This window comes from Kogia breviceps, chromosome 20 (assembly GCF_026419965.1).
Source record: "Kogia breviceps isolate mKogBre1 chromosome 20, mKogBre1 haplotype 1, whole genome shotgun sequence".
NCBI classification, from domain to species: domain Eukaryota; kingdom Metazoa; phylum Chordata; class Mammalia; order Artiodactyla; family Physeteridae; genus Kogia; species Kogia breviceps.
This window is the reverse complement of record NC_081329.1, coordinates 12,935,488-12,950,085: the sequence shown is the minus strand read 5'-3', so window position 1 is coordinate 12,950,085 and position 14,598 is coordinate 12,935,488. Positions and strand designations below refer to the sequence as shown.

General features: G+C 38.9%; 1 protein-coding gene across 1 annotated transcript in view; it reads right to left on the bottom strand.

The window, feature by feature from the left end:
* TLR3 (toll like receptor 3) overlaps positions 1–14,598 on the bottom strand; it is a 122,810-nt gene that overhangs the window by 89,332 nt on the left and 18,880 nt on the right. Inside the window, exon 2 of the mRNA XM_067022635.1 lies at positions 14,001–14,135. Coding sequence (XP_066878736.1) covers positions 14,001–14,108 — 108 coding nt within the window. The 5' untranslated portion in view covers positions 14,109–14,135. The remainder of the gene's footprint in view (positions 1–14,000; positions 14,136–14,598) is intronic.

The following is a 14,598-nucleotide window of genomic DNA, read 5'->3' as shown; positions in this document are numbered from 1 at the left end:
ATAATCTTTTCAAGAAGGATTCTGATTTCAGGTGGCCTACTTTTACCATAAAACCACTGTTATCAGTTACACTGTGTGCCCCCCCCCCCCCAATTCTTATTTTGAAGTCCTAATTCCCAGGACCTCAGAATATGACCTTATTTGGAAATAGGTGGTTGTTAACTTAGTTAAGATGATGTCAGGCTGGGAGGAGGTGGGGGCACTTAATCCAATGTGACTGGTGTCCTTATAGAAAGGAGAAATTTGGACACAGACACACATACGGAAAACACATATGGAAAACACCATGTGAAGATGAAGGCAAAGATTGGGCGATGCATCTACAGGCCAAGGAGTGCCAAAGATTGCCAGCATTGGAAGCCAGGGGAGAGGCCTGGGACAGATTCTCCCTCCCAGCTCTCAGAAGGGACCAACCACAACTAACCCCACCAACACCTTGATCTTGGACTTCTAGCTTCCAGAACTGTGAGATAATAAATTCCTGTTGTTTAAGTCATACAACTGGCGGTACTTCGTTACAGCAGCTCTAGGAAACTAATAGACACACAGAGATTATTCAGTCATGGCTCTGCTACTTTAATGGTTACTACTAAACCCCACACTTCATAGTAATTCCGCAATAACACAGTAGAGGTGCTGTCACTCTAATGTAGACATAAGATCATTGGGTGGATGATGTTTTTATCCACATGAAGATATGATTATCCATGTGCCTTTGAAGACAGTACTGGTGCTAGCGATTCACACCTTCCTTGAGGAAACTGGTCGCCAGTAGTTACAGTGATGTTTCATCAACTTTGTCTTTCTGAGAGGCTAAAAATATCCACCAGAGCATTGAGTGCACGGAATCTACCTGCTTTCTCCATGTGGTAATGACACAAACAATAAGCAGAGGAAGGCGTTTTTAGGAGCGTTCTGAACCAGAAGGCTTAAGAAGAATTCTGCCTTCCCTATGTGTGCTAAGGCATCCATTACAGAGCGCTGAAAACATCACAGAAGGATAGTTGACAAAGTGATTTCTAAACATCTGTATTTATAATGGATGATAAAAGTTTTGAGAAACTTTTCATGAGCGGTTGGAAAAGGGTGTGTTTCCTTCAGAGGATAAATCATAGAAAGGGCGAGACCCGAACACAGGGTGGCTCATCTGTGCAGGAAGTCTGCACCGACGCTGGTCTCAGACGCTCCCAGTGAACTCAGCCCTGCGATGCAGTGACAGTGCTTTCGGGAGACTGTGTTCTCACATTTTCTAATAAAAGCTTGGCTCTGGATGAAGAGTAAAGGCCATGTAGTTGGCTTAGATCCTTAATGGCGTTGGTTTGGTGAAGGTTTACAGCTCTCTATTTAGCCAACCTAACACTTAATGTGCGGGGAATTTTTTTTTTTTTTTTCATAGCAGCAGTCGTAACTGGCCAAAGTACACCCTCGCCTACAGAATTAAGAGGAGCAGAGACGCACGGCCCTTCCCTCTTGCTGGCAGTGGCTGCCGACACTGTAAAAACTATGGTTATGCCAAGATGACTTAGCACCATCTCCCGAACCCTCGAATGTCCTCAACACGATTTCTCCACGTTCTTAGGGGATCAGTGCCCTTTCGCCCTGTATTCACTGCCTTCTCTGCCCTCCATCACACAAATCCCTCTTCATCGCGTAAGCAGAGTTGTGCAGCTATTTCTAAGTAACCTCTTTGCCTCTTGACCTTGGGGCTCCATCCTCCAGTTGGTGTCCTAAGGTGTTTTTGTTGAGTTTTTAATATGAAGGAGGTTTCCTCACTGAGAGGTACACTGGGAAAAGCTCATAAAGGAACTGTTTTTCTCCCATTTTTATCTCCTTACTCTGAACACCTGTAAACTGAGGTCAGACCATTTGTTACATACCCTTATTATTTTCTTCTCTCTTTCTGTCTCTCTCTTTTTCTTTCTTTCCTTTCTTTATTTTTTGTCTAATCTTTTTTATCATAGTCAGACTATAAACTTCTTCAGGACAAAAACTTTCTCCTAGCTTCTGAGATAGCATTAAGTATATTGTAGTTGCTCAACTAACATTTGTTGACAGATTGATTCTTTTCTCCTTTCCCACTTTCCCCACTCTGTCTTCCTTCCTTCCTCCTTTTTCCTCCTCTATTTTGAATAAGAATGAAATATCATGATAATACATTCTTTAATATGATCGTCATTTATGTAATTTTGCACAGAAGTCTTCACATAATTATATCATAAAAAACTGTATATGTTTTATCAATTTAAATATATTTATGTGTTATTCTTTATTTAATCAGTATGACTAACTTAGCTATTAAGGAAATCACGTTTCAATAGGGTGGACATATTAATGCATTGAGTTTTCAGAGACATACATTTCACAGGCACTTGGACTTTAATAAAAATATGTTGCATTAATGCATTAATTAAGAAAGGGAGAAGCAGAAATTCACAGAATTTCTTATGCAGATCATTGCTACTTTTTCCATCACAGAATTTTGCCTTTTTTATATTATAGGAAGAACAGAGAACCTATGATTTTTCACATTGTTTGGAAACAAATGGATAACAATTAAGGAAATATCATATTGCATAAGTTGTATGATCAGACTAATGTATGACAGTGATAAGAAGAAATATTTTATTGAAACAGAAAGCTCAAGAGATTTGAAATCTTCCAATTTAAAACCGTAATCCTAGTATTACAGTAGAGACACACTTTTCTTCCCCACTGACATGAAATAATAAAAACTACAACTGTAGGTTATTTTGTGATATTTGGAGAATAGGGAGGTAGATACGTACAACACTCCAGTAAATAAGCGCAAAACTATCACTCTCGTAAGTTATCAGCATAATGTGTTGATTCTTAAAGAAGAAGAAGAATGATAACAACAAGCATTGATTTTGCATTTTGTGCACCAGGTATAGTGCTAAGTGCTTTGCACATATTATCTCATTTACTCCTCACAATCACATCATGAAGTCAGGTCTCTTATTAGCTCCATTTTACAGGTGACAAAACTGAGGCTGAGAGGTAAAATGACCTCCCCAAGTTCATCTTTAAATGGCAGAACATGGGACTCAAACCCCTGTTTCTCTAACACACCAAAAGTCAGGCAGTTAAAAGACCTTTTTTTTTGCGGTACGCGGGCCTCTCACTGTTGTGGCCTCCCCCGTTGCGGAGCACAGGCTCCGGACGCGCAGGCGCAGTGGCCACGGCTCACGGGCCCAGCCGCTCCGCGGCACGTGGGATCCTCCCAGACCGGGGCACGAACCCGCGTCCCCTGCATCGGCAGGCGGACTCTCAACCACTGCGCCACCAGGGAAGCCCGGTCGATTTGTTTTTTAAATTTGACTCATACAATAGAATTCTATGTGGTTATAAAAAAAAAATGTAGCGTGGACATTTCAAACTCAGAATGTCCAAAACTAAATTCTTTCCAACCAAATCTCCTTTCAATATCTACGTGATTCAGTATTTCGACCACCCCTGAGATGATCTTACCAGCAACTTAAAAACTGCCCTCTATAACTCTCCCTCCCCGGCTTTTCACCTCCCACACCCAATACTGCAGCAAATCCTGTTGGCCTCAAGGCACTACCTCCAAGACATATCAGGAACTCACCCACTTCTCTCCATCTCCTCCACTGCCATTACCCTAGTCAAGACACTGTGACTTCTTCCCTGGAAACTATGATGGAGCCTCTTACCAATACCCTCATGGCATTGCAGCCAGGATAATAATTGTTTAAATGTAAGTCAGACCATACCCACTCCTGTGTTTAAATCCATCCATGATCCTCCATTTGTTTCACACAATATCCCAAACAGGGTATGCCGTCTTGGGTGATAAAGTCCTTGCCTTGCTCTCCAATCCCATTTCACCCTACTCTCCATCTTACGTCCTGCCCTCCAGCAAGTGTTGGTTCTCCCTTAAAGTCTTCGTGTATTTTGTTCCCTGTGCCTGGAATCCTTCCCTCCCATATACCACTCCTCCTTCTATCAAAGGAGTGACTTCTTATCCTTGACCTCCCACCTTAAATCCTACTGTGTCGGAGGAAACTTCCATGCTCTGTGATATGGATTAATTATGTCCTAATTTGTTCTTTCTTATAGTACCTTATAACCCTGCATGTGGACTCAATATTGCTTGTACATTTTGTAATTAAAATATCATCTGATATCACATTAAGATCTGCTTCACTCATTATATTGTAACCCCATTGAGAATGAATCATGTTCGCTCCCATGGACCCTGGAACTACAGATACAGTACAGAGCCTGACACAATTGTCAGTCAGTAAAATGTGCAGAATGGGTAAATGACATTTGACATTTAATACATATCATAATATATTGCCAAAATGTACTTTTCAAATATACATGAATAAATATACCTATTTATATATATTTTGAACATGGGACTGTGACTTTAAGAACAGAAGTAAAAGTTCTTTTAATGGTTATCTCTAAGTAGTAGTATGCATTTAAAAATACATTTCTGTTTTCCAATTACCCATTGAGTATTTTCATCTTTAAAATTAGAAACAATGTTCTATTTTTTTTAAGTGTGTCCCTTTCTTGTACTGATCTGAGTTCTGACCACCTACTATATCCTGTGCTATATCTAGGGCTAGGGCTCCAAGATGTGTGTTTGTCAATCCACAGCCAATTGTACATACACATAGTTATGGACCAGTGACATCAGTGGATGTGTTAATTCTCAGAAAGCAGAATGACTGCTTTTGGGACAACGTCCAAAGTGGCCTCAACAAATCCCACTGTGTACCAGGAAGTTAAACGAAGAATAAGACAACTGAATGTCATGGAGGCTAACAGAGCTATGTTCTTATATCATGGCAAGTTTCTTTGTTTTTTGTTTTTTTTGATTTCAGCATTCATTTGAACTTAAATGGTGGCATCTTTTGAGCATGAATATGGTCATTGTTTTAATGCCATGTGTATCTATTTAAAAGCCTTGTCAGCGTGATTATTGTGATTTTTCCATCCCTACGGTGAACCTCTGTTTCCCTGAACTCCTAAGGCACGTACCTTCCCTAGCCACTCATTGACACCACCCCTATACTCAGTAGTACGTACTCCTCTCTTCTCTGTCAGGTGTGTCTCCTGAAGTAGACAGCAAGCTCCTTGAGGGCAGAGGAGCATCTTCTATATCTCTGTATATCTATCCTCACATACATAGAGGGTTTTCACGTTTTCGTTGTTCATTCATTTCTCATTTCTCAAATATCTTAGACACTGAATTAGGTTCACAGCTGTGCCCTAGGCTATGGAGCCAGAGTAAAGGACAGCACAGACCAGGTCTCTGCTTTCGTGCTGCTTCCATTCTAATGGTGTAACACATATTACAGAGGAATGAATTAATATGTGGTAATTTCTTTTTTCCTTAAAAATTTTCTATTAAAATATAATTGATATACAATATCATATTAGTTTAAGATGTGCATCATAGTGATTTGATAGTTATATATCTTGAAATGGTCACCAGGAAAAGTCTAGTTACCATCAATCCCACACAAAGTTATTACTAAAGTTATTGTCATCTATATTCCCTATGCTGTATATTATATCCCATGACTTCCTTTATTTTATAACTGGAAGTTTCTACCTCTTAATCTATGGTACTTTCTTGATTGAGCTTCTGTAGGAAATTCATGTCCTGAGAATCAAATGCTTTAAGGATTTAGGAAAGTATCTAAGAAAATAAGAGACATTGTTTCTTTCTTGTTTTTTTAAAAATAAAATTTAGATTTTTTTTTTTTTAAGTTTAAGAAGCTAATTTAGAACCCTAATACCATATCTAAGGAAGTAGGTAGAGGAGAGATCTTTGTCTCCTTTTGTGCCTTTTTTACTTATAAATGTAGTATGTTGTTAAGCCTACATTCCAGAGTAATCATCACCATGGAAATGAGTATTCATTGACTATCAGATCTCAAGCAGAGTTTCATAAATGTTTTATAAGAAGGTTTATATAAAAATGTATTATGACTGATCCAAGAGAATAAGTTCTTCAGGAAAGGATGCAGGGCTTACTGTTCTAACTTGAGCCACACAGATCCAAGGCTGGCCAGAATAGAAGAATATGGAAGAATGCAGGATGGACATTCAACTTTATTTCCTTCAATCCTTATGCCCTCAGTGAGATTTAGTCATTGTTATTGCCATGTTACAGAGGAGAAAACTAAAGCTCAGCGAGATTAATAGCTTTCCCTTTTCCTTGTACTTAGTTAGAAAGCTTCAGCCAGAGTTTGTATCTAACTTCAAAGTCCTAACTCATTGAGTTAGGAGTAAGATAATGTGAATTTTAAATTTCACTCCTCTCAATTTATGATCTTGAAGCCTTAAGCAGGTAACTATACTTCCTAGATCTTCCTTTCCTGATTTATAAATGATAATAATAATATCTATTTCATATGAGAATATCCATTTTTAAAGGAAAAGCTGTGTGAAATCCCTTTGTAATCCATTTAATTCTCTGGGAACTATAACAATTACTACATGTTAAGAAATACAGAAAGTCTATAAAGTTTAAATAAACAGGTTTTCTGAAAAAATGGAGAGGAAATTATAATCAACTACGTTTATGGAGGAAGGAGGGGGTCAATAGCTGTCATTAATTACAAATAATAAAACAAGAAGGAAAGCAGCAGAAATGTGGTATCTTGGTTGTGATGGGTCCTGGAAAAAATTAGAAAATCACCAGAATATGATTTATTCCAAGGAATTCAAGGTGTAAGAGTTAGAAGGAACCTTCGAAGAAGGAACTGGGGTCTGGGGGGGGGTTCCTTGACTTGCTCAGAGCCAGAGGCAGAATCAAGACCCTGGTGTGGTCCCCCAGACACCAGTACATTATAAATCATTTCAAGTAATGGTCAGTGAAGGGGGCTGAGGCAGTGAGAGGGGTAACTGAGAACTACCATTATCAACAACCTGACAGAAGAAAATGAAATTGATGTCTTAGAATTGTTTTATAATGAAGAATAATCACACAGTAGAGTTAACCATGACCTTTAAAGCTAAGTGCATGACTCCCCAGAGAGCCACCACTGTAGGTAAACTTCACTGTATGTAGCTATCTTGTGCCTGATTAGGGCTGTGGTGACTGGTAGCTGCACCAAGAGCTCATTTATTAAGGGACTATGTTGCTAACTGAATCTGTTCATAAGATGAAGAATGCTTTGCATGACGTGAACAACTCCTGTCTTCCCAATGCTAACTAGTGTTTTGAGCTATAGAGTGGCTTCGTGCAATTGGTGATGTCCCTGTAACAGGTAGCTCCAAAAGTAGAGCGTCTGAATTCGCTAATATCGAGGAGCGAAGGCTCTGAAGCATGTTGTTACTGGAAGTGCTAAGGAATGCAGGACTACTTTTTTTTTTAATATCTTTATTGGAGTATAATTGCTTTACAGTGGTGTGTTAGTTTCTGCTGTATAACAAAGTGAATCAGCTATACATATACATATATCCCCATATCTCCTCCCTCTTGAGTCTCCCTCCCTCCCACCCTCCCTATCCCACCCCTCCAGGTGGTCACAAAGCAGCGAGCTGATCTCCCTGTGCTATGTGGCTACTTCCCAGTAGCTATCTATTTTACGTTTGGTAGTGTATATATGTCCATGCCTCTCTCTCACTTTGTCCCAGCTTACCCTTCCCCCTCCCCATATCCTCAAGTCCATTCCCTAGTAGGTCTGTGTCTTTATTCCCATCTTATCCCTAGGTTCTTCATGACCTTTTTTTTTTCTTAGATTCCATATATATGTGTTAGCATATTGTATTTGTTTTGTTCTTCTCTTTCTGACTTACTTCACTCTGTATGACAGACTCTATGTCCATCCACCTCACTACAAATAACTCAATTTCGTTTCTTTTTACGGCTGAGTAATATTCCATTGTATATATGTGCCACATCTTCTTTATCCATTCATCTGATGATGGACACTTAGGTTGCTTCCATGTCCTGGCTACTGTAAATAGTGCTGCAGTGAACATTGTGGTACATGACTCTTTTAGAATTATGGTTTTCTCAGGGTACATGGCCAGTAGTGGGATTGCTGGGTCGTATGGTAGTTCTTGCATTAAAGAATTGGCTAAAAATAGCAACCTGTTGGTGGTAGGCTGACAAAAGAATAAATGTCATTTGCTTTGTGGTAGCCTGTGAGCTCAGGATCGTTATAAACCTGTGTCTTCCCAATGGATATTTTCTCTTTTCTTACTATGCCAATTAAAATAGATCCCATTCCTTTTTTCTCTCCCTCTCTCTCCAAACTTTGCTGTTAGACATTTAATAAAATCTTTTTCCAAAGCCACCATTCCCAAGGATTTAAGTTTCTCATCTTCATGTCCATAGACAACTCATTACTAGGAGGTGGTTAACTTGATCAGCTCCATAAGAGATGAGAGTCAATTTTCAAGTGACATTTTAAAAAGTAAAAAAAACAAAACCCTACACTGATTGTTAAGTACCTACAAATATGCTCAGCTAATCCTCATGGTATTGGTGTTATCCCCAATTTAGAAATGGCTAAGTGGAGAAAGATTAAAGCTGCCCAGGAAAAGATTAAAGGGTAGCTGTCTAATGTCTCTGGGAAAGAGAACCATGGAAAACTGAAACCCACAAATAGTACAGCAATACTACTTAAGCCAAGAGCTATCTGGTTTACCTGCTTTCTGCCTCTCTGATCTTCTGCATCCTCAGCGAAGCGGAAGTCAGACTGGCTATTGACAAGAAAGGTGTCAGCATTTTCCTTCAAGTCCTCTGCCTCTCATGGGCTGAGGGGCTCTTATCAAAACTGGAAGTCCCCCAGCTTTCTTTCATATTAATATTCAAACCCCCACGACAGCAAGTCTCATTGAATGTATCACTGAAGAGCATTTTGATGACCCATCTTTAGAACTATCATATTCTGTGAATTTGTGCCAGTGACTTTTCTTACAATTTTCTCATCAGAAAAAGAGAGAATAGTAACATTCTCTCCTTTCCTTTTAATCAAGATTCAAAATTCAAAATGTTGCATTGACTCAAAATTCAAAATGTTGCATTGATTAAAAATTCAACATTTTGAATTGATTCAAAAATTCAAAATTAACTTAAGCTCCAAGATTTAACGTCTTGAGCCTCTGAAACAGCCTAGCTTCTTGAGGGAAACTAGTGAAAATTCACAAATACACTATTTTCTCATAAATTTCTTTTGAGTTGCCAATTAAAAAATAAAATTAAAATAGTCAAGATTTAAGTTACATCACACTTGGAATGTTGAGTGGCCAGACTCTCTCAGACATACACAATCTATTCTGCTCTATTTTTTCCCTTTCAACCACTTGAGCACTTTTAGGAAGGATGGAATGGGGGTACTTTGTGTGGCAACGCTAGACTAAGCAGGATCTGTTACAAGTTCCCCGGTTGAAAAAGTACCCTTCTTTCAGCACTATTGTACATCAGCTGTCTCCAGTTACAGCCAAAGTAGGTGTGTAATATATGACTGGACTTGCTACTAATACAGGGACACAAATCCTGGGACAGAGACACCTTGTGCTACAGTAAATTGATCTGCCCCAGGCTTCCATTAAGTCATCCGGCTCACAAAATGGGAGCTCACATCAGAGATGGTGGGAATTGGTTTGAGTTCTGATTTTTATCTGGCTATTCAAGATCTGTAAAAGGAGTGAATTTAAAAGTTTTCTTTTGTAGAAACTATGAAGACCAATTTAAATATCCCAAACAGCCTGAGTTTAGAGCTATGAGTCTAAGATTTTGCTACTTTAATATTTAAAACAGTGTGACATAAAAATCTAATTTGCTTATCAATTTTTATCTAATTTTATAATATTTCCTCTTAGAATTGCTTTTAAGCCAATGCGAATGACATAGAGTTTGCATTTCCTTAAATGGAAATGCTAATACTATCCGTATTATTGAGGAAGATTAACAAGGAAGGTGACATCTGAAGTTAATTCATTTCTTTGACTAACAGTTCAGAATAGTAGTCGAATTTTTTTGCATGTTAGTAGAATCTGAAATATATGTTCATACTGTCAGAAATCATTTACCCTATTTTCTGAGTTAATATCAAGCTGATGGGAAATTATATATGTAAAAGGCATTGCAAGTGAGCCTGGAAACATTATGATAAAAGTGGTAGAGGTCATTGTGACTACGTAAGAAAGGTAAGACATGGGAAAAGCAAAGCCAATAGTTCACTTATGTAATTCAACATGTAATTTTCAGCATTAGATATGTGTCACCTTGGGCTGGGTTCCCCAGAGGTGCACGGTGTGGAAAGATGACAAGAAGACACCATTGAAATAAAAATTAAAGAGAAGCCAGAAAGGTTACTAATAAGCGTGGAGCAAGCCCACTGTACCACATCTTTCAAGTTATCTCAATATAATTCCATGGCTCTGTGAAGTGGTTAAATAGCCTACATGTGTCAAATTGCTTCTAGTGTAGTATGTATTTTACTTTTCTCACTTTGACTGATTTTCCAGACCAGAAATTAGAATCATTTTTTTAAAAACTCTACAGACAAACGGCCCATGAACTTTATATTATCTTATTTAATTATCAAATGCTTAGGAAGAGTTATTAACTACTTCGTGCAGATCATGAGACTAGGGCTCGGAAAGATTAAGGAGTGTATTCACAACCACAGGTCTAATAAGTGGCTGAGATGAGAGTTGAACCAAACTTTGTCTGGATGCGGAGCCTGTGCCCAGCTCACCCCATGGAGCTGCCCAGAGTCTGCTTTCAGCAGGACAGCCTAGGACAGTGGAGAGAGTAAGACCTGAGACAGATGTCTAGGCAGAATGCTTATGCACTAAAAATATCTAAGAGATACTTTTCAGGGAAGCTGGAGCTTGAGCTTGAACTAAATGCTCATAAACTCATGCTTTAGGAAACAGGTTGATTATGCTGGGTCATAAGAGAAAGGACTCGACTTTGCTAAATAAGTTCATGGAAGAATTCATTCTTCAAGTTTCCCCCACCCAGTGTCCCTTGTTTTAAGAGGGCGATGCAAATGCTATACTGACACCTGGAATCATCTAAAGAGTTACAAAGTTTTTCTTCTGGCTTCTGCTTTGATTTCATTTAGAGTCTTATGTATGAAATGCTGCCTCTGTGGATTCATCCTAATTTACTTGGACATGCTATACATGTCATTTGTGTATCAGTTACAAGGCTGAATAAATATCCAAGGTACTGCAGATAACTTACACTGTTAGATTATGTCTCAACTGTTTTCCTTAATCATCACATTTCTCATGTAGTTTCCATTACTGAGTTAGGAACTGGTTTTTGTCTGCCATATTCATGATATACAGAAGTCTCGATCAGTTCTGTGTTTGATTCTTTGCTGTGGCGCCATCCTGTATATTGTAGGATGTTTAGTAGTTTCCCTGTCCTTTACATACTGGATAACTCCTAGGTTGTGACAGACAGGAATGTCTCCAGACATTGAAAACACCTCCTGGGAAGTAAAATTGCTCCCATTGAAAACCACTAATCAAAGGGAGATGTACTGGGAGTGACATATCTTGGGCATCAAATGCTCCATTCACATACGTAACTCCATTCACTTCAAGAATCAGCCTATAAAAAGAGCCTCCTTGAATTAGGTGGCTAATTTGATCAACTCTGATAATAATTATTAAAGAACTGCCTCACTGTGCTTCTCTGAGCAGGTGACTGGGTGGCTTTAACTCGAAAGTGACCTCGGGCATGACAGGCACTGAGACTGATGTGTTCCGGATAACTCTGCAGCTGTTCTCCCAGCTATGACTTCTGGTCGCTGCCGAGAGGGGAAGCCACACCTATACAAACATTTCCTAGACGGAGACAGGCAAATAACATTGCGATGACCCTATTTTTCTAATTTAGTTCCAGTGATTTGGAACAGAAGGCCACCACGTTCTGCTGGGACTCTGAAATAACCTCCCAACTGAGTCTTTCTGCATTCATCCTTGTTTCCATCTAGTCCACTATTCATATTGCAACTTAATGGCCCTTTTACAATGAAAAAAATAGAGTCTTGTCGTTCTCTGTTTTGAAACCCTTCAGCAGCTTTCTGACCCATTAGACCCTATGTGATCTAGCCTCTCCTTATTTCCAACCTCATTTTATTCCTTTTTTTAGCTTTATTGAGGTATAAATTGATAAACAAAAATCTGTACATATTTTATGTGTATGTTTTGATGAGTTTGGACATATGCCTGCATCTGTGACACCATCACCCCAATCAAGATACTAAATATACCCATCACCTCTAAAAATTCTTTGTGTTCTTTTGTGTTTGGTTTTGGTGTGGTAAGAACACTTAACATGAGTTCTATCCTCTTAATATATGTTAAAGTGCCAAGTAGGGTATTAACTATAGGCACTGTGTCGTACAGCAGGTCTTCAGAGCGTATTTATCTTGCACCAGAGAAGCTTTACACCTACTGAGCAACTATTCCTCGTTTCTCCTCCCACCCCCGCCCAGGTCCCTGGTAACCACCATTCTATTCTCTGCTTCTACGAATTTGACTATTTTAGATCACTGGTGTAAATGAAATCAGGCAGTATTTGTCCTTCTGTGACTGGCTCATTTCACCCGGCCTAGTGTCCTTGAGGTTCACCCGTGTTGTTGCAAATGGTAGGATTTCCTTCTTTTTTAAGACTGAATATTCCATTATATATACTCCCTTTCCTTCATCATATATATCAATGAACATTTAGATTGTTCCCATATCTTGCCTATTGTGAATAGTGCTGCAAATAACATGGGTATGCAGATATCTCTCCGGGATCTTGATTTCAATTCTTTTGGATTTATATGCAGGAGTGGGATGGCTGGATCATATGGTAGTTCAATTTTTAATTTTTGAGGAACCCCCATACTGTTTCCCACAGTGCCTGCACCATTCTCTCTTCCCACCAACTGTACACAAGTGCTGCAATTTCTCTACATCCTCACCAGCACTTATCTAATTGTGTTGTAACAGCCATCGTAATAGGCATGAGGTGATATCTCATTGTGGTTTTGATCTACATTTTCTTTATGACAAGTAATATTGAGCACCTTTTCATACACCTTATCCAATCTCATTTTAAACCACCCGCCATTTCACTGTTATCTTGGTACACAAGTTCATATAAACCTCCCACCGTGGGGCCTTTGCATGTGCTACTTCTTACTCCAACCTCCTTCCATGTAGTTCACTCCACATTCTTCATATTCCAGCTCAAATGCTGCCCCTCATACAAGCGGGCCAGATGTCAAACAGTCAAGTTATCAGTGTTAGTTTTCATGTTTCTTTGTTGAACCCTCTTATAGATCTATGTCCCTTTCGTTCAGAACATTTATTTTGCTCTGCAATTATACATTCACTGGAGCAATTATTTGATTAATGTCTCTCCTCCAATAGACCCTAAAGCCTCTCCAGGCAAGACCTATTAATTTTTTCTCTCTGGTATAAGTCTAGCACATAGGAAATTCTTAATAAATATTTCTAAAAGAAAAGAAGGAGCAAAAGGGAGGGAGGAAGGAAAGGAAAGGGAAGAAATGTAAAAAAGCAAAGCAAAAAAAAAAAAAAAAGATGTCAAATGTCAGTGTGTGACTGCATACTTCACTCTCCTGCTCCTACACAGTCTCACTAAATAGATGATTTTTTTTTCAATGAACAATGATTTTTCCATGCCATCATAATGATCTTTTGAGTTGATTATCATTTAGGCTTCTAGTCAGTAGGCAAAACGTTCCCAAGACTTACATTTTAAGAAAATGCTTTGCAAGGTGTTAGATAAAACATGTATGGAGCGTATGTGAGTGCCCTTAGAGACAGACTCATGGGAGATGAAATTGAACACAGCAAAACTCGCTTCGAAAACAAATGCTCCATTCAGATCTCTTTTAAAGCCAGTGTTCATTTGGTTCACTTGATTACATAAAAATTTTGTTGAAAGCAGTATAAAGGCCAAAAACCCTTTCAAAATAATGTGAAAAATGGAAAAGTGATACCTGGGTCCTTGTTCTACAGAACATCCTTTCAGCCGAAAGCCCTTTGTTTTCCCTGTCCTCCACGTCCCAGGCTCGAGGGCTGTGATTCATTACACACCCCATCTTCATTTACAATCCTTTTGCCACGCCTTGTTGCTGGAGGAGATGGAAAGAAATCCATTAGACACAAGCCTGGCTTTCTTTTACCAGCAGGCATCAAACAGCCTTATAAAGTCATTTCCTATTAATTCCAAACTGATTGTGTATAAACATTTCAACTCTATTTTCAAATGATTATAAACAAGCTGTGATTGGTTAAGAGGTCAGATAAAGATGGCGGGACAGGAAGACGTAAAGGGAGGGGCAGAGAAGTGAAACAAAGCCGTCTGATAGACAGGCTTCGTGGTATTTATAAATGTCCATTGGCACTGAATGATGGGTGAGTTTCAGAAACCTCAAAACCCAAAGAATGCATAATGTTAACTTAATAGATTCTTTCAGGCCTGGGTTACCACAGTATTTACTGTAATCGTACATTCATGGTAATAACATAACAGTACCTTTCATCCCCAAATCTCAGACATTTGCACATTTATAAACCATCAATCTCTGAACCAGC